This window comes from Carettochelys insculpta, chromosome 6, assembly GCF_033958435.1.
Source record: "Carettochelys insculpta isolate YL-2023 chromosome 6, ASM3395843v1, whole genome shotgun sequence".
In the NCBI taxonomy this organism is placed as follows: domain Eukaryota; kingdom Metazoa; phylum Chordata; order Testudines; family Carettochelyidae; genus Carettochelys; species Carettochelys insculpta.
In genome coordinates, this window is record NC_134142.1 from 66,766,406 (window position 1) to 66,787,674 (window position 21,269).

Here is a 21,269-nt window from a genome sequence, read left to right on the forward strand (position 1 = left end):
GGAGGCCAGGACAGAGTATGACAGGATGTAAACCATCTTTGGGAGCAAAACATACCAGAAATAAAAACCTTTGTTGTGGTATGGAGGTGGAACCTCCTCCACTGCCTCCTGACGATGTAATTTATTACTTGTCTGTTCTGCAAACAGGGCCTAGTTGCCAAAAAGGAAGTCCTGAATCAACTGCTCAGCCTCAGTGGATAAGACAAACAGAAGCCAGAAGGCTTGCTGCATAGAGATAGTGCATGTCATTGTACAAGCTGTGTAGGCTGCGATGTCCAATGCTACTTGGAGAGCTGTGCTGGCAGACGCCGTGCCAGATGTTTGTCCAGAATTGCAGGACTCCCCTGGGAGGACATTCTCAAACTTGGCTGTGGTCTGCCACACACAAGATCATAGTGGCCCAGAGGAGCCTGGTGGTGGGCCTTACTTAATTGTAGGGTGAATAAAAAATAAATTTTCCATATGAACACATACAGCCTCCTGGAGTTTTAGCTCTGCGTTGTCCTTTACATTTTTTGTGGTTAACTGCCTTGACCACCATGAAATTAGGGGTAGAGTGGGAATAGACATATTTACATCCCTTTGTTGGGACAAATTACGTAGACTCTGCCCACACGGAAATAGTGGGTGGAGAGGAGGGCACAAGGCAGCAGTTATTGACATCCCTTCATGAAGGGGAAAGGCACCCTAGCAAGGGCCATGGAGGAAAGGTTGTCAGAGAGCATTCCACCTTCTCCTCCAATTCCTCCATCTGCAGGCCAACACTGCACATAATCCTCTTTGGCAGAACCTGGTGCAACCTGGAATTATGGAACTGGAGGTCTTCTCCCAAGGCCTCAAACACCAGAGGGGGTTGGGCTGTCAAGGCCATCAGGTTGTCCAAAACTCCTGACACCAAGTGGGGCAGATGGAAGGGTCAAGTGACAAAGGGAGCAAATTTTGATACCTGTGAGGTAAGTGGCCCTGAGGCTGCCACACACACACACATATATATATATATATATATATATAAAAAAATATAAATGGTCTAGGTGGCTGCCTTGCTGCTATCAAGCTCTGCTCCTTACCAGAGCTGTATCTGGAACAGGTGGTACCCAGAGACCAAGATCTACTTGAGTGTTGGTGTCCAGGGTCACATCTGGAGAAGGAAAGCTCCAACTGGGTCATATATTTCCACAAGGACCTTGGTGACTGGTGGCACTCAGAGGATCTGTGAAACACAGACTGGAACCAAGATGAGGAGTGAGACTTGAGGTATTGTGTGTCAGATGCCAAGGAGATTTTCCCGAACACAGTGACACTCGTCTTGGCAACTGATGGCAGGGCCTGCAGCTTCTGTCTTCTGAACACTCCTTGGATCTGTAAAAGAAACTTTGATGGCTTGGCCCTGACGTTCTTGCTGGAAGGTCTCTCTCCAAGGGCCTCCACCAGCGAAGTCTGCCTCAACTCCCACTGTTGGCACGCTAGGTCCAATGACTGGAGAGGACTTAACTGCTACTGTCTCTTCGTGTCCAAAGTGTGTTGGCTCCTCACAGGTGACCAGTTACAGGATGAACCACATGACAGGGAACGGTACTTCTGCATGAAGGCAGATGAAAGGGTCCCAAGGTGTGCTTACTCTGAGGAGGGGGCACTGCCAGGGTCAGTGTGGGAAGTGCCTAGAGAGCTTTGCATATCAATGGCACCTGAAGATGACTGAGGCCTGCCCATGTGTCCAGGGATGAACAGGATAGGATGCACCGCTCCACGAGCTGAGGCCCAAGTTCCTGAATGGGGAGAAGAGTTGCCCAATGCAGACCTTCGCTCACTCTTGGAGTGAGTAAGGAGATTTCCCTTCTGTGGTCCCAGCCAAGACGACAAAGAAGGCTGGTAGGGGCAATCAGTGCCAGCTCATCAATGATGACAGCTGCTGAGTGCAGATCTAGACCTTCCTCTAGGGCTGGAGCGAACACCAACTCTATCAGGAGTGCTTTGAGACTGAACTCACACTTTCCATGTGACACGTGTTACTTATGTGCCCTTCACCTCAGACACCTATTGTCTAGATTGCTCATGGACATAGGGCATTTACAGTGATCACAGGCCTTAGAGCCTGAGGCATGCCCTACCTCCCAGCTGAGTCTCAGATGGGCTAACAAAAACTAACTACTGCTACGGGCTCACTTCCTCTATTACTTACAGTAAATGTACAAAGACTAAAGTCTCCAGAAAGCCTAAGCAATGCTACTAAGAGCAATCAGCATTCCACACTGTCGGTGGTGGCAAGGGAGGAACTGAGGGTGAAGGGAATCCGTGGCATGCCTTTATACCATGCCATGCGAGAACCACTCCAGAGGGTGGCAGAGCTACTCCCCTACAGATACTGCTGAGGGAAAACCTTCCGGCACCAGTGCATGTGACAAGCACACATACCTAATGTAAAATGGACATGAACAAGCATTTTTAAAGAATTAGTGTTTCAAATGTCAGCGTCGCTTTGCAAAATTTAATAGCTCTTTTAGGCTCTCCAGTTAAGTGTCCATAGTCTTCCAAAGCATTAACCTAGTAAACAATTAAGTTATTGAAGTAAATTTTAATTTTAACTACTGACCAATAAATATGCTTTACCACCACTGAGCTATCCCTTTTATGTAAAACGGTAAATGAACTTGAGGTGCTCCCAATTTTTGAGGTCTTGCAAAACTGACCTAACCGTCTGCCTTGAGAAACCAACAGAGGCAGTCTAATTAATATAAACAGAATTGAGTATTCACCAAAAATATCCTCTCTGGTTGTAGGATTTAGATAATTTACTTGAATAAAATGTACATGCTATTAAGTAATAGGCTACTTAGGAGATCAAAGAAAGTTTGTTGGCTTGAAAGATTATACTATTACATCAACATTATCTCCAAAGAGTTTGCAGCTGCGGAACTTAACATACTTAGGCTTTGTAATCACACTCTCTTCACTCCAATACCTCTTTGAATCTTTCACAATCCAGCTCTGCAAACACAGAATATTTCAAACACTTAAAAAGCCTACAATGGGAAAAATATTCCATGTAAGAATAGCTCTCAGTAAATTTATGTAAAGAAAAAGAGGCAAACTAAGAAAATTCTGCTTATGATAGTGTTTAATTTAAAAATACTTCCAGAGTAGTAACACTGATGTCAACCTATTAGATAAGCCCTGGAAGTATTTGCATTTAACCAAAACAAAGGACAACTCAAGCACCAAAGTACAGATTACATTCTTGAACTAAGATGGCAAGAGGAAAATATCAATGTGGGCATTTGCTACAAAGATGAGAAAATGCCACAGAAATGGTGGCTCTAGAACCAGAACTGTAAAGATCCATGGGACCTGCACTGACGTGGCCTTCGGTGGCTAGCACATACAACAAAGGCAGACTCCCCAGTACAGGTGACGGAAACCAGAAGTACCTAACCTGCATAAAACATTCTTAGAAATTGAGTCTTTCGAAATATTCTCCTGACAAGTTACTTCCAAAACTTACTTCACGTCTCCTATTACCTAAAGATCAGTTTGCCTTCGTTTAGCCGCCCAGGGTCTAGTTCTGCAAGGCGCTAAAACCTAACGAAGCAATTTGGCGACCTTAGCACATTAAGTCTATGTTAACATGAATGTAAATTAAAATGTCACACTGTTAGCTTGTACTTCCTATATTTAAATCCTAGGCCAGGTCTACATTAGGAAGTAAAATCAATCTTAGATACCCAAATCCAGCTGTGAGAATTGCGTAGCTAGAGCAGATGTATCTAAAAATCGATTTCTGCCACTGTCCCCACAGCAAGATGTTGACAGGGAAACTCTTCCATCTATTTCCCTTACTCCTCACAACTGCCAGAAGTAGTGGATTTAACAGCAGCGCCATGACAGTTGAATTTAGTGCGTTACCACTAAGTGCACTAAATCAAACTCCAGAAGATCACAAGAAGCTCACTGAAGTCCACATAAGTTGAGGACATTGGTCACTGTGCAAAATTGCATCTTAGAGAGAGGAAATTTAACTGCTTATCTGTCAACTATGGGGTAACATCCAGACAATTGTGTTTTTGTAACTTTAAAGTTGATTTTCTTAAAATATAAGGTAACAGTTTGTGGAAATAGTAGCCCAACAACTGAAAGCAACCTGCCCAATGATCAATAAGATTTCAAAAAGGTACAAGAAAAACAGTATGTCCTAACTAATACTTCTGCCTTTAAATATCCCCCCCGCCCCCCGCCCCTGATTCATTTCTTTTAGACTTTTGCACATATGATGGAGAAAGAAAGGTTACTCACCGTAGTAACGGTGGTTCTTCGAGATGTGTCCCCGTGGGTGCTCCACATTAGGTGTCGGGCTTGCCCGGCGCCGCACATCGGATCTTCCAAGCAGTTTCTGCCGGACCGCGCATGCGCCGGTGCGCGCCGCTCCCTTGCGCGCTCCTGGCCACGTACGCGATCCGGTCCCCGCCAGTTCCTTGACCAACCGCCTCGGATGCTCCTGCAAAACACTAAACAGAGATCCGAAGCGGGGAGGATGGGCGGGTAGTGGAGCACCCACGGGGACACATCTCGAAGAACCACTGTTACTACGGTGAGTAACCTTTCTTTCTTCTTCGAGTGTCCCCGTGGGTGCTCCACAATAGCTGACTACCCAGCAGTAACCCAAGATAGGAGGTGGGTAATCGGATTATGTGCAGCTTGTCCCCGAAAGAAACGCTGTCGAGAGCTGGGTATCCTCTTGGAATACCCTGTGAAGGGCGTAATGTTTGGCGAAGGTATCATAGGATGACCAGGTCGCCACTCTGCAAATGTCTTTTAGCGCAACGCCCTTGAAAAAGGCTGTAGATGCCGCCACCGCCCTATTGGAATGAGCCCTGGGAGTGGCCAGTAAAGGAGTCTTTTTGAGTTCGTAGCACATTTTTATGCAGGATACAATGTGCTTCGAGATTCTCTGCGAAGAAAGACCTTCTCCTTTCGATTAGGGAGCGAGAGAGACTAGAAGTCTATCCGTTTTCCGGAAGGACTTGGTCCTGTCTATATAGAAGGCTAACGCCCTCCTCACATCCAGGAGGTGTAGGCGTGTCTCTTTGTTAGAGTTATGAGACTTTGGATAAAACGAAGGTAAAACAATAGGTTCGTTAATGTGAAACTCAGAAGAAACTTTGGGAACAAAGCCTAGATGCACCCGTATGGTTACCGCCTCCTTGGAAAAAAAAAACAGTGCAGGGTGGCGTTGCCATAACTGCCGCAAGTTCGCTCACCCTGCAAGCTGACGTGATTGCGAGAAGAAAGGTCGTCTTTATCATAAGGAGGCGGAGGGAAACCGTGGCCAAGGGCTCGAACGGTGGTCCCGTTAGCACATTAAGCACCAGGTCCAAGTTCCACGAAGGTGGAAGCGGTTTCCGAGGCGGGTATAGGTTTACCAACCCTTTGAGGAACCTGGTAACCATGGGATGGGCGAACACCGTGTGCCCTTCCTCTTCGTGTCTGAATGCCGAAATGGCGGCAAGGTGGACCTTTAACGAGCATAGTGAGAGTTCTTCTCTCGAGGTCCAGTAAATACTCTAATATCACAGGTATAGGCACCGAGAGGGGGGCTAGCTGTTTGGTAGAACACCATGCCATGAAGCGAGTCCATTTCTGCTGGTAGGTCTTCCTGGTGGAAGTCCTCCTGCTACTTTCTAGGACTTGCTGCACTTCCTCCGTACATGTGCTCTCTAGGGAGCTGAACCATGGATTAACCACGCTTGTAGTCGCAGGCCTTGGGGGTGCGAATGCACTATGGACCCCTGGGCTTGCGTGAGCAGATCCGGCGCCACTGGAAGGGGCATCGGTGGACGGTCCAACATGCGCAGGAGTAGGGGGAACCATTGCTGTCGATCCCACGTTGGGACTATCAGGATCATTCGGGCTCCTTCCCTCCTGGCTTTCTTCAAGACTTTGTGGATCAGCACTGTGGGAGGAAAAGCGTAAAGCAGGGGGCCCCGGCAGGAGATCGCGAATGCGTCCCCCAGGGACCCCCGTCCCAGTCCTGCCCCAGAGCAGAATTGTGGGTACTTCTTGTTGTGTTGGAGTGGCAAACAGGTCTATCTGGGGAAAGCCCCATGCGTGGAAAATCGGTCGTAGCAGATAGGGACGGATCTGCGACTCGTGCGTGAGTGCGAAACGCCTGCTCAGCTGGTCTGCCTTCACATTGTGAGCACCTGGTAAGTACAAGGCTTTCAAGGTTATATTGTTGGCAATGTACCAGTTCCACAACCGGACTGCTTCTGCACACAAGGCACGGGACCGAGCTCCTCCTTGCCGATTTATATAAAACATGGTGGAGGTATTGTCTGTACTGATGCCGACTACTTTGCCTTGTATATGGTCTCGAAAGTGTCTGCAGGCGTTGAACACTGCTCTGAGCTCCAGTATATTTATGTGCAGTGACTGCTCCATGGAGGACCACAGCCCTTGAGTCACCTCTTCGCCCATGTGTGCTCCCCACCCTATGAGGGAGGCATCTGTAGTAAGAAAAACCGATATTTGTGGTTGGTGGAAGGGTACCCCTGTTAGCAAGTTTTTGGGGTTTACCCACCATTGCAGGGATTTGCGCACCTCTGCTGTGGGTGACACCACCCTGTGAACGGTGTGCGCCGCCGGTTCGTATACGCTCGCCAGCCAGTGCTGCATGCTGTGCATGTGTAACCTGGCGTTCTGTACTACGAACGTCGCCGCTGCCATGTGGCCCAGCAGCTGTAAGCACGTCAGAACCGGCACCGTAGGGCTGAAGGTGATGACTTGCACAAGGGAGCCGATGGCCCGAAAGCGAGTCTCTGGTACACTCACTCTCACTGTAATAGAATTTATGCGTGCCCCTATGAACTCTATGTCCTGTGTGGGGTCTATCTTTGATTTTGTCAGATTGATAACCAGGCCAAACGAAGAGAACGCGCCTGCTGTGACATGTATCATGCGTAGTACCTCTTCCTTTGAGGCCCCTTTGAGTAGGCAGTCGTCCAGATACTGGAATATAAATACCCACTGTCTGTGCAGGTAGGCTGACACCACTGCCAAGGTCTTGGTGAAGACTCTGGGGGCCGAGGAGAGGCCAAATGGTAGGACCTTGTATTGAAAATGTTCTTTGCCTACCATGAACCGGAGGAATCGCCGGTGAGCCGGATGGATAGTTATGTGAAAATACGCGTCTTGTAAGTCGAGGGCTGCGAACCAATCTCCATCGTCCAGTGCCGTAAGGATGGAGGCGATTGTGATCATCCGAAAGCATTGCTTGCACAGGTACCGGTTGAGGCCTCGAAGATCTAAGATGGGCCTCCAGCCTCCTGTCTTTTTCTCTGTGAGGAAGTACCTCGAGTAGAACCCTTTCCCTTGCAGTTGCTCCGGCACTCTTTCCACTGCCCCTATGAGCATGAGATGGTCTACCTCCTGCTTGAGCCTCGCTACGTGGGAGGCCTCCTGGAGGTGGGGCCTGGGTGAAGGTCATGGCAGTGGGAGCGACTGGAAAGGGATGGCGTACCCCGTGGCTATGATCTCCAGCACCCATTTGTCTGTGGTGATCCTTTGCCACTGGTCGTAGAATGGTCAGAGGCGATGGTGGAATAACAGCTTCAGATGACCTTGTACGATGGTAGTGATGGCGCAGCCCTGGATCTGTGTGTCAAACTTGTGGCCTTTGGCCCTGCCCGAGGACGCACGGCTCTGTTGGGAACGTCGCCTGGGAGTTCTGTACTGCTGGTGCTGATGTCGCCCTTGCTCGTAACCCCTGTGGTACTGGGGACGCTGTGGCTGGTACTGGTACCGTCTTTGTTGAGGGTAGTACTTTTTCTTTCTGTATGGAGGGGTGTAAATCCCCAGGGTCCTAAGTGTGGCTCTTGAATCTTTGCTGGAATGAAGGACCAGGTCAGTTGATTCAGCAAACAGCTTCTGCGTGTCGAAGGGAAGATCGACGATCTTTGCCTGCAGATCCCTCGGTATACCCGAAGTCTGGAGCCAGGACTCCCTTCGCATCACCACTGTCGTAGCTGTGGAGCGTGCTGCTGTGTCCGCAACATCCAGGGCGATCTGAACTCCCGTCCTCGAGGCCGCGTAGCCTTCTTGCACGATGGCCTTGAGCACCGGTTTCTTGTCCTCTGGAAGCGAGTCCATGAGGGAGGTTAACCTAGTGTAATTGTCGAAATTGCGGTTCGCTAGATGCGCTGCGTAATTTGCCATTCGCAATAGTAGTGTGGAGGAGGAGTAGACCTTTCTGCCGAACAGCTCTAGCTTCTTGGCATCTTTGTCTGTTCCCCCTGTCTTGAACTGAGATGTCTTTGATCTTTGTTGCGACGACTCTACCACCAAGGAATTTGGTTGTGGGTGGCTGAACAGGAACTCCATGCCCTTCGCCGGCACGAAGTATTTCTTGTCCGCTCTCTTGTGGACAGGCGGAATAGTCGCAGGGGTCTGCCATATCGTAGTGGCGGACTCCAAGATCGCTGCGTCAAGCGGTATTGCTGTTTTGGAGGAGACCGGAGGTCTCAGATTTTTGAGGAGCTTATGGTGTTTCTCTTGCACCTCTGCTGTCTGGATGCCTTGCGTGAAGGCCACCCTTTTAAAAAGCTCTTGAAACTGTTTGAGATCGTCCGGAGGATGGTCGTCCCCCTGGGCCGTAGTCTCGTCCGGGGAGGAGAGCGAGGAACCACTAGGATACGCCTCTCTGGACCCTTCCGGTTCCTGTTGGTGATGGTACATCCCCTTGCTGGAAGCTTGCGAGGGAAAATCTCGGGGTTCCATAACCAGTTGCCCGAGATACTTGAGTCTCTGTCCCCGTTCGCGACTGCCCTCGGGGATACGGAACCGACTGTGGGGATTTTTCCCTGGCAGAATGCCGGTGGTGTCTATGCCCTGCGTGATAGGGACGACCATGGCAGCATGGGCACTGTTCTTGGGAAGGTGACCTGGACCACTCCCTTGGTGCGTACCCCCTGCGTCTGGGGGAGCGAGAGCATCGAGACACATGGGACACTGGAGAGAGCGATTTGTGATAGTACTCCAGCGGCTCAAACCCCAGGAAGGGTGAAGGTGGTCCCAGCCAGGGCGAGGCTGGTTGTAAAAATGGAGACAGGGGCTCCAGGTAGGCTAGGGGGGACCCCTGCATTCTAGTTGGAGTCCGCAGCATGAGCGGAGGGCTGAGAGAAAGCAACTCTGTAGCCCTGTCTCGAGAGGGTTTGTGGTGCCTTGTTTTCTGTGCAGCCTTCCCCCTCCCTGGAGGGGGTGGCTCCGCCCCCTGACGTGCAAGGGATCTGGGCCCCATCCGCGCCGCGCTCAGCACGCTCATGGGCGGTGACGCGCGGGCGGTGTCCTCCGGTGCCTGCAGGCTGTGTGCCTGCACGCTCTGCACCGCCGGTTCCCCAGGGGTCGGTGCCGCTGCCTGCGGTGCCGCCGGTACTGGCGCTTGTTTAGCCGCCGCCCTGCCTGCAGTGCGGGGCGGCTGTTTGATCATCGGAGGCTGAGCCGCCTCCACGTGGCTCTCCGTGCCGCCGCCCATCAGCTGTTGCTGCTGCTGGGGGCTGTGCGCTCCTCCCGTCCCACTCGCTGTTGCTGCCGGCAGGGATCGGGTTGGGGAGACTTTCCTCCGCTTTTGCGCGGATGGGGTGAGGGAGGCAGCTTTCCTTTTATGGGCCCCGGAGGGTCCCTCCTGCTGCGGCCACTCCGGCACGTCAGGCTGGAGGGCCTTGTCGAATAGCAGCATTTTAAGCCGCATCTCCTTGTCCTTCCTTGCTCTGGCTGTTAATTTTGCACAGAAGGAGCATTTCTGCGTGACATGGGACTCCCCAAGGCACCTTATACAGTGACTGTGCCCATCAGACGCTGGCATGCCTCTCAGCAAGACTCACATTTCTTGAATCCTGAAGAGGACGTTGCTGGTGAGAGTCTTTTAGTTGTTAATGGGGTACTTAGCACCTTCTCTGTGCTGTTTTCCCCCTCTCGGATAGCCTGCCGCAGCAGGAGGGCTAATGGTCCTTGGCTCCTGGCCTCCGGTGCTCCGCTTGTTACTAGGACTGGACTGAATTCCGTCCCGCTTGTTGGTTTTTTTTTTTTTTTTTTTTTTTTTTGGAAAATAACTGGCTAACTTAACAATAGACTAAGAACTTGAAAACTTTAAAGAAAATAGCTAAAAGCCATTGAATACGCTAACTTGGCCGTAGCCTAGTCGGATTCCGTCTGCAGCCGATGGCGGTTAAGAGGAACTGGCGGGGACCGGATCGCGCATGTGGCCAGGAGTGCGCAGGGGAGCGGTGCGCACCGGCGCATGCGCGGTCCGGCAGAAACTGCTTGGAAGATCTGATCTGCGGTGCCGGGCGAGCCCGACACCCAATGTGGAGCACCCACGAGGACACTCGAAGAAGAACAAACACTTCAACATGATGAAGAGTATTTTTCCCCTTTCCTGGGCTTATGCTGAAGTAAAACTGTATACAGGATATGGGATTTGTTTTCAGAATGTTTGTCTTCCTTCCCCATACAGTCGACATTATATTGTACTCTCCCTTCTCCTCTCCCTCCCACTAAAGATATTTGATAATTTCTGTTTTTTAATTTCCCATACTATCAGTCACGGCAGCTACAGTAGATATCTAATAATGTGACGACTGCCTCTACAATTAGAGCTAAAGGTAAGCGGACCCATGGAAATAGTGATGCTACTGCTCATCACCATCCATCCAGCAAATACAATGGATAGTTGAGGAGCCTCTCTTGTGCCTCCAAGGACTAGGAAAGGAAAGGATGCTAGGGTTCTCACCAGAACACCATTCCAGGATCTTGTCCAAATGTGTCATCTGGTGTATTGCATTTAGTTCGGAAATGTCCTGTATATGTGAAGTGCCTCACTCATCACCACTGGCTGCCACAAGTATGTCTACACACTTTTACAAGACTGTTCTAAAAAAGCAAACATTTTGGGGTGTATTATAAGCATCGTAGGCAAGACCTGCAAAGTAATTCTTCCGCTCTGCTTCATACTGATTAACCTTCAGCTGGAGTATTTTGTCCAGTTCTGAGAGCCACATTTCAGAAAGTGTGTGCATGTATTGGAGAAAGTCCACAGAAGAGCAACAAACATGATTAAAGGTCTAAAAAATTGACCTATGAGAGAAGATTGAGAAAGTACATTTGTTTAGTCTGCAGAAGAGAAGACCGGGAAGGGGTGGAAGACCGGATCAAGAAATAATTTTTAATACTTAAAAGATTATTACAAGGCAGGGGAACGAAAAACTGTTCTTAACTTTTGAGACTAGGACAAGTCACAATGAACTTCATTGCAGCCAGGGTGGCTTAGGCTGGATATATAGAAAAAGCTACTTAAACAAGATAATTTAACACTGGGAAAGATTGTCTAATGAGGCTGTAGAATGTCCATCACCAGTATTATTACAAATAGATTATACAGAACTCTTAGGGAGGGTCTAGAGAATACTTAGTCCTGCCTTGAATACAGGGGACTGGACTAGCTAACCTTTTGTGGTCCCTTCCAGTCCAGGTTAAGATTGTATCACAGACCACAGAACTCATGACTTGTGACCTCCATGGCATTTTCTGCTTCAGCCCTGGGGCAGGAGCTATTAAGTGGGAGGGTGTTCCTGCAGCCCCAAGCTACAACTCTAGGGCAGCCCCAGAGCTCTAGCCTCCCAGAGCCAGACTCCCTGCCTGCCTCTCTGCACTCCTGCTGCAGGGCTCAGGCTCAGCCATATTTCGTCACAGTTATTTTTTAGTAGAAGTCAGGGACAGATCACAGGCTTCCATTTTTTTTTATTATTATTATTGCCCATGACCTGCCCTTGACTTCTATTAAAAAAGCCTGACGAAGTCTTAACTTTACCTATGATTGTTCTTTAACTTTCTTGCAACTTCCTGGCTGGCACAATAGAGGGGTCCTTTAATACTCCTCTTTTCCCTTAGCTTTCAGGTTGCTGCCAAAAGGGAAGTATCTGTTGCTGAGCCGCTTTTCCCCCTCTCTCTATTTTTGGGTCCTTTTACTGTGAGGATAGTTTCTGAGACTTCCCAAGCACCAACAGAATGAAACTGATTTTATTCCCTGGGGACTCTGATTAGCAGAGATGAAGGCTGACAAAAATCAGATTAATTATCATAGTGTTGTAATGTGGAAAACTTAACAGCAGTAACAGCAGAATCTGTGTACAAACTTAAGACAGCACAGCATTTCTACATACTGTTCAAGGTCAGAGGCTCCTTTTTGCAAGTGCAAGGGCCACATTTATTTTTTATTTTTAAATATGAAAGCTTAAATGCTATATAATTTGATGGCAGTCACAGAGCAAAACTTTGTGTGACACTTGCAAGCAGCTTCGTGCTCTGATTTCAGAGACACAAAATTCAGCTAGAGATAAAAACAGTCTTCATGATGCAATAAATTCAATTATATTAATATCAATTTTGTAATTCTAGAATTTATAAGTTTGACTTTGACCATCCTCACTTCCCCATGTGCTCCTCAAAGTCAACTTATTGCTGCCACACTTAATTGGTAAACAACTGTTGCAGTAGTGCATTGTGAGAACCTATCCCACAGTTCCCTCATCCCTGAAGCATTTTGGGTATGTTCACTGATCTTTGACCTCATCTTCCCACACTGCATTTTCCTCATTCCCCTCCTGTGCTGAGCAAATGTCCATGTTTCCTGTTGGAAGGAGGGAAAAGTGGGGGCATCCACAGAGATGGCAAAAAACTTTACAGAAATGTCTTTGTTCTGTAGCTGAATTTTCAACTGGCCAGAAATAAGAGAGTGTAAAGTTTTTCAAAAAAAAAAAAAAAAAGTTGCTGAGGGGAGGGTCTTTGGGTTTCCAGTGTACTACAAGGGTTCTGTGCAACTGCTGTGTTCTCATCTGCCCCCCCACCCCCACCCCCGTGATTGCATCTAATCCCTGCAAATAACACAAGGAAAAGACTCTCAAAGTTAGAAGAAAAGATAGAAAAGTGTAGGAAAGAAGATCTTTGGCTTCCCTCTTTGCTACACAGACATTGGTGGGGCACTATTTGCTAGAGGTATGCCGTGGGTTCACAGGGGAGCTTCCCCAAGGCAGAAGAAAGCCCCCGAGTATCTTAACAGCCACGGGGACAATTCCTCCCAAGTGGCAGCTAGCACCCAACATCATTTTCTGCTGGGGGAAAAAAACTTACCCCAGCGTCAAAGCCACTGAAGATATTGGTGGGCGTCCAGTTGTCAGAGGCATGGGGGGAGTTCAGTGGCGGGCTTCCCCCCAGTGGTAGCAAGCCCCTGACTATCTTAGCTGCCAGGGAAGATATCCCCCTGGTGGCAACAAGCACCACTAGTCCCTTGCTAGGGCCGTGGAGGGGTTCAGTGGGGGAAGCCAGTTGAAGTGGTCACTCCCCACTATCTTAGCTGCCAGGGTGAGACTTCCCCCTGGTGGCCACAAGCCCCTGAGTATCTTAGCTGCTGGGGGAGACTTCCTCCCGGTGGCTGAAACCCCCAGTGGTCCCATGGTAGGGCCGTGGAGGGTTCAGTGTGGGGCCAGTTCAAGTGTTCACCCCCAATTATCTTAGCCACCGGGGAGACTTCCCCATGGCATCTGCAAGCCCCCGAAATTCTTTCCCACCCTTGGAGCCCTAAATGCACACAAGCTAAGACAGGTGCTGCCTGGCAGCATGGTCAGCACCAAACAGCAGGCACGTGCTTTTATTGGGTTGGGAGCTACCCAAGTGACGTGGCTGAGCACGGGGAAGACGGCGACTGTGCAGTGCCAGTTGGGGGGGGAAAGGGGTGTTTGCGCACAAATGTAAGCCACCGAGAAGTTTCTTGGTGTCTTATTCAAGCACGCCCTCCACAACATCTTTGCTGCCATGTAGTGTGGTGGGGCAGCGGCTGGCACCAGGCAGCGCAATAAAAAAAAAAAAAAAAAAAAATCAATCAATCACAGGTATAGAGACAGAACCACAGACTTCATGCAGGGGCTATTTGTAATGGGTAGATGCACTCTCAGCACCGAGAAAAAGCTATTTCTCAGGCTCTCAAATGAACAGGAGCCCACAGCCATAAGCTTGCTGCTCCCGCTTTGAAATTCACAGTCTTCCTGTTACCTAATTAACTGGAGAGCAGTGGCCAGAGCGGAGCACTGAGGGGTATTGTAGGTTACATACGGGACACCTCTGGAAGCTCATAAATTCGATTTTAAGACATGGCACTTCCACACTGGCCTTTAATCAAACTTTTGAATACAAGCTTCAGGCAACACCCATCAGGTAATGGCAATATTGAAGTCTCAATCTTAGTGCTCCCCACATCAAGCTAATGTTATGTAAAGTGAAGACAGTCACATGGTAATATCAAGCTAACTGCCTTAAATTCAAATTTCTCTCAGTGTAGATGCAGCTAAAGACTGACCAATACCAGAAGGACATTGGTAACAGAGTTAAGTGTTTTAATTGACAAAAGTTCCTGTTTCTACTCTTATATCCTTCAATTTCAACATCCCAGTAGTTTATTTAAGTATTTACTCAGACTGCTAAAAAACGATAGCATGACTAAGACTATATTAAAACAAAGTCCACTGCAATATGCTTTGGTGTGGCTACTGACTGATAGTTTGGCAGAATACAAAATTGAGAACATAAGATTTAGTTAACTAAAGTAACTACTAACAGACCGCCCTCAAATTAACTTGCTAGTTGGAAATATTAGCATTAATTTAGCTTCCTATATTTTATATATAAAACCTTCCCATGTTGCAAGAACAGATTTTCTGAATATCATAGTACTCATTCCCAGGAGCTCTTTTAGACAAGGCGTTAAGGAGGCATTTAGTTATGAACACACTAGATTAGGGATACAGATGATGTGATAACTGTTATGCCCTTCCTAAACAATGATTTCATTCCTTCTGAAGAATAAGATTACTGGTTTCATGAAGTGAAAGTTCATGAGCACAGTGGAGAGGATACCCGGTCAAAGTGCAAATTTCAATTCTACACAGCGTTCAAGAAAATGAAAATTTTCAGTGACCAAATTCAGAAATCACTGACAGATGCCACAGGAAGAATATGTTGAAAAGGATCTGGAGAGATCATCAACTGAAAGAGCAGACCAAACATTTGATCAGATAGAATGAACAAGGAGACATTCAACCCTGCTAGCAGTATAAAAATCACTCAAATACTCATTGAGTCAACAACCAAGAAATATGCCTCTGTAGGAATGGAACAGCTGCTAAGGATACAGGAAAGGGAAGCCTTTTGCAGTATGAAGCAAGCAACTACCAAAAGTTCTTTATTCTCTGAAGAAGCGAAGCAACTGCTATCACTGACTCCATATTGAGAAAAAGAGGACAGAACATTTGGAGAAGGGTACAGCATAAAAGGATGGCCTGCTATCTCCTTGAAGCAAAAGGACAACATGCAATGGCAAGATTGGGCAGAATTATGAAGTCTTCAGTGGTGATGTTACCAACTTGAACACAGGGGACACGACATCAAATGGAACTACAGTATTATAAAAGTTTTTTTTTTTTCAGAAAAAAGCTAGAGGAAGCACAAATAATCTTCTCAAATATCTTTCAATTTACATGAGAAAAAAGCAGCAAAATATAAGAGGTGCACTCCCTGCATGAGTCTTGCAAAACAAAACAGCAGTCATGCAGCACTTCAAAGACTAACAAGATGATTTATTAGCTGATGAGCTTTCATGGGACAGACCCACTTCTTCATGATTCTTGTAAGGCTAAAAGTTTTGGTTTTAAGGATTTTGGTCCAGAGTCACAATTCAGAGAGGATGACCATAAAAGCCCAACTTAGTTCAGCAGTGAAGTGAAGGGAGCAATTAAAATTCCTAGCATATTGACTCGAGGTACTGAATTTTAGACTTGCAGTTTTAAAATACTTTTTACTCTAACTAAGGCATTTACAGTTAGAGCTCAGTTATCCCGCACCTGTATAACCAGCACATCTGGATAAACCAGCAGAGCAGGGTTGGCTGCCTGCCTGCTAACCAGCAGAGCAGAGCTGGCTGACGGCCCCAGCTTGAATATCCAGCACATTTTATTATCCAACATCCCTGGTTCCCCAGGGATGCTGGATAATAAAGCTTTTACTGTATTTGTAAATTCTCAGAAAATGCATTCTATTCCCAAAGAGTAAGTGCTGCTGTTCTAGTGAGGAAACACTGGATCCTTTATATACCATGTGGCTGAATTCCTGCTTTAAGAACAAACTCAAATATGGAGCAGGAGCACACTTTTTGTATTTCCTGCAACAGGCTAACAGCAATGACAGCAATTGAGAATTCAACCGTTCAAACTAAGTGGACAACAAACTGTTGAATTTCAGTATGGTACTGCTCGAATCTTACAGAGATATATATCCTTCAACTTAATTTGGTTTACCATTTAAAAACCGCAGTTGTTCCAACGCTTAAAAGCAGAACAAAAAAAAAAAAGTAATTTGAAAGGGTCTGATTCATATTTCTGCAATTATAAAACCATAATGTCATAAAAAGCAAAGCTGTACTTTTAAATTCAGCACACAGTGGAACCAGAAGATACTTTTGAGTGGTAAGTTCTATGCTAAAACTGTACTCAAAATACTACACTAAAACTAAATGCTAAAACTGTACATAAAGCAACTCTTCAAATTCTCATCTACATTGCAACAAATAAGATGTCACACAGTTATCTCCTAATGTGGGATTACTGGCCTTGTCTAAAACTGACTAGCTCCTAATATATCAACATCATGAATTTACAGAGCTGCACTCCAACTCTGTGACTTCTTAAAACAATTAGCAGTCACTGAAAAAAAGTTAGGGGTATGTGCCCTCTTAATACCTTGGCTGTGTTTTCTGCCTTGAAAACTAGATGCACTGTGTGTACCCCAACATCAGTAGATGAAAATTATGAAACAGGGTTTGCTGTTTGGACAAGAGACCCCTGAGATTACCTTCGTCCAGTGGTTCTCAAGCTATAGGGCGGGTTGTGGTATTTGTTTGTTTATTTTATTTTATTTAATAACAAGCTTTGTCAGTGCAGGTGGCTAGGGCTCATGCAGAAGGGCCACAAATACCCAAGAGGTGGAATAAAGGAACACCTGGAGCCTGTCACACAGGCTCTTCTTCCCTTCTCCTTCAATCCCACATGTAGTCCAGACCCAGGTTATCCTTCCTCAAGGCTACCAATCCCTCACTTGGAGGTATCAGGGCTCCAACTGTCAGCCCTGAGGTGGCAGCAGCACAGAACTAGCAACAGCTGGGGGGGTGAGTGACCTGTGAAAAGGGATACTGATGATGATCACTTTTCACATTCCACTCTTACTTTTGTGCAGCTGCTTGTGTGGTACTGCCAATAAACTGGGTGCCCACCCAGCAATCCTTTCTCTCTGCTCTGCCTCCAGAACTGGGTGGCACGACTTTGGGGTGTTGTAAATACCAAGAGACAAAGAAGAGGGACAGTTTTAGAACCACTGCTGCATTTCATTTCCATCACTGAAGAGATTACTCTATCACCTTATGCTACCCACTTAACATTAGTGAGTCTCAGCTTCCCCACCTGAGGTTTAATATTTCCAACGTGTTTCAAGACCTCTCGATAAATGAAAGCCAACAACAAAAAAAATAGCTCTGTAGCACCTTAAAAACTAACAATACCAATAAAAAAAGTACGCAGTATGTACTAGGAAGCACTAAAAATCACCCAGTGAATTATAGATGACTGGCTGAAAGGGGGGAAAAAAAGCAATGCATTTTTTCAAACTGACTAGTCACATTACATTGAGAAGACATCTTCCTGACCACAGTAACTTAATGTTATTAAAAGCATTAAGTTACCACAGTCAAACAGCAGCAGTATGACATTCATGTAAATTTTTATTAGGAGACAAATACAAACAGTGAGATGTTTTCATTTAAGTTTTTAACTTTTTACAAATGGAACTTGCAATAACTTGCACTGTCTGTGTTCACTGATCACTTACCCAACCATCCCGTCCCCACACACCTGCAGAGCCAATGTATCACAACCCACTAGAAGCAGAAACGTCTTAGAGACCATAAAAGATGCTACTAGGGCCAGTACATTTTTAAACACTCATACAGAACTAGAGCAGTATAGACTCCAATCCCTGCTAAACTCTGAGATCAAAAGGAAAGAGTTAGCTTTCTTGGTCTCTATTAACTTAGCAGTTTTTAAAGAATGTATATACTGGAAGTATTGTGCTGTTCAAGTTGTAGAAGCGCTCACAGTATCACTTAAATCTGCGCCCCTTTTAAGGGTGTCTTCCTAGTGTACTTGCTAAAAGAAATACGGGGATGGGGGAAAAGAATTATGGAGCAGTGGGGAAATGAACAGAAGTAATATTTCCCTCTAAGAAATGCACCCACAAATTTCCAAAAGGAAGATCTCAGTTTAAATTAATTTCAGTGCATTATTACCCATAAATCGGCTGCATTTAAACTTCCATGTCACCAAGGTTACATAAGGCCTGCATACCAAGTTCATCGTGCAAACTGCTACCGCCTACAGCAGATGCATTGTCATGTGATGCTTCTAAGTGGACACTCCCATTTCTCACCAGCAAGGAGGCGCTAGAGCTGAGCACAGCTGCCTGGGAAGGGGGGCGGGACTGGACTTTGACCTGTGTTGTGGATTGCTGGCCATGCTGACCATCTTGAAGGCTAGGAAAAAACATGGATTGGGGAAACATTACAGGGAAGAATAAAAATTTCTAGACGTGATGTAACAAAACTATTAACAACAGACAGTCAAATTAAAGCATACCATACGAAAGCCATTCAGCCTATTAAATAGGCTAACACAAGTCGGGTGTACTGTACAGCAGGGTATTTAAAAGTTAGTTAAGTAAATATATTCCAAATCCTCTACTATTTCATTTAAAATTTGCTTATTCTTACTGCATTTTTATTTGTCCCACGTCTTCATACAATGCAATTCTCTATATGCATTTGCATGTAAAATGACAATGTTGTGCAAGCTATTACTTTAAAACAAAACTATCAGAGACATCTTTTTAATAATTACATGCCTCTGTTGCTGCTCAAAGCAAGAGCTGATGAACTGTTATGTATTGGCTTTAGTTGGGGACCCACTAGAGCATTTACTAGCCTGCTGGCTATCCAAATACTCTTCTCTACATTTCAGAACAAGTTACTAGTCAAACTCTGGGGTAGATCTTACAGGTAATTGGCCTGTAGCTGCATAAATTCTGGAAATATTGTTTTGGCTTACCTGTTTCAAGCTGAACAGAGTACAAAACCTTTATAAAATATAATTGTTCAACTACATTTCTAATGTCGTTAGTTTGGATTTTCTTAACCAATTACCGTATTAATATTCCGATAAAACCATTAACATGGAATTTTGTTATAAAAATCAAAGGGTTTTTTAAGGCCCCAAAAATATACACATACCAAGAAAAATCTTTCCAAATACTTCTGTCTATGGTCCAGAGGCATTTACAGCCTAACTATTTCCCTTACAGTTGTAAGAGAATAGTATTTTTAGAACTTTTAACACTTATTTCCACTTCTAAACTATCTTCCTAATGAAAAGTCTTATTAATCAGAAAAAGGACAAAAGATGGGCAGAATACCATGCCGTAAGGGGTTATACTAAGGCATGACTATAAAAGTATTCTGAAAGAAAATAGCAAAAACAAAAAAAAAAAAAAAAAACCACCACACCCCACATTTACACTACTCTTAAAACTGTGCCTAGATCACATACTAGGTTACTGTGTTTTCAACCTTCCTTCTTTTGGTAAAGCAAGAAACTGCATGTTGCGCAACCGTAATATATAGAATGTGTACTCTTCTCTCTGATCAAATAAACTATTTTGGGAGTCCTGTCATGTTGAATATTTTAGGGTTTGGCTGGGCAAAAAAACCTTTCCCCTTTGATACACAGAACATCGTTGTTCATTTCTTTTAGCAATTCATTCCATAGGTGGTTTCTGGTGCCTTTAAGGAAGATGCTATCTTTACATCTGACTATACATAAGTGTGTGTGGCCTCTGATTACACCAAGAGAATACATTCTAGAACTTCTGATGTTCAGTTCCGCTACAAAAACCGGAAAAACCATATGATTATGTATTGAGAATGATTGTTAAAAGCACATGCAAAATAAAGCAGACATGCACACAGCACATGGAAAGAAGCAAGCTTCCACACTACTACTACTACTACTATATTTTAGTATGTTTGAGTTTAAAAGCTTTTCAATCTTATTTCATTGTTTGCTGCTGTAGATAAGGTTCTCAGTGAGCTACATGGCAACAGAAGCCCTTAGGGGAAAAAAGATTCAAAGATGCATCTTCCCTTAAGATTGCTATACTGTCTCAGTTGAGTATTACCCAGCAAAACAACACAGCTAAACTGAACAGTTTATAATTACCAAGATAGCTATTTCCTTCAAAACCTGCTACAAGTTAATAATTTGTACTTATTAACTTACTTCAGCTATCAAACCCTATGGCAATAAAGTAAACATTGAGTAAGCTGCTTGAGCACCTCCACTTCAAACAAGTATATTTAACACTAAATTTACCAGTCAAATCTAAAGTCTGACAAGTACAGACTGTCATATATATTAAAATGTTAGTGTACAGTATCTGAAGTGCCCAGCAACCTACTAGTACTTATTGGGTAGTGCGGAAATAGTCTGTTCATTTTCAAATGGGACACTGTATGGAACTACTTTTATATAATGCTGTCAGAGTGTACTTTAAAATCTCTCTCAAGGCCAAATGTCTAGTTGAGACACAATTTGTTCATTTTAATTAAAATGTTTCAATAGGTTGGAAACCTGAAGTGGGACCGTACAGGTCTTCTAATGACCACCTCTATGAAATCTAATATTATGCCAGAGTCAAGAGATTAGGAAAGAAAAACCTCATCAGCAAGAGTATGAAAGAAAAAGGTATCAGGGCAACAAAAGGTTAATATGCCTAACTGTTACTGAAGCTTAAAACGTGCAAAAATGGAGTTTATTGTTAATACTGTATAAGAACTACAAAGAGAATTACTTATTAGTAGAAATAGGAAATGCCAACACATTGGCAGCGATCACCACTTTTCCAATAAGTTGGTACAGTTTGTAACGGAGCACGCTGATTTCTCTGAATTTCTTTTTTGCCCCCTAAGTTTTTATTTCCTACTTCTTGGGTGTCTTCAGTGCACATAACTCTCATTAAGTTAAACAATGGTGACATTGCCTCCCCCGTCCCACCACTAGCTATATAGAAGTCCGAAGAAT

General features: G+C 45.4%; 1 protein-coding gene across 4 annotated transcripts in view; it reads right to left on the minus strand.

Moving 5' to 3' along the window:
• The window catches only part of PCNX1 (pecanex 1), a 163,034-nt gene that overhangs the window by 86,088 nt on the left and 55,677 nt on the right, over nt 1-21,269 (minus strand). For 3 of the 4 annotated variants that reach the window (XM_074997156.1, XM_074997154.1, XM_074997153.1), the window contains one exon: nt 18,486-18,670. The exons of the other annotated variant lie outside the window; for it this stretch is intronic. In XM_074997156.1, coding sequence (XP_074853257.1) covers nt 18,486-18,670 — 185 coding nt within the window. The remainder of the gene's footprint in view (nt 1-18,485; nt 18,671-21,269) is intronic. 4 annotated transcript variants of the gene reach the window in all.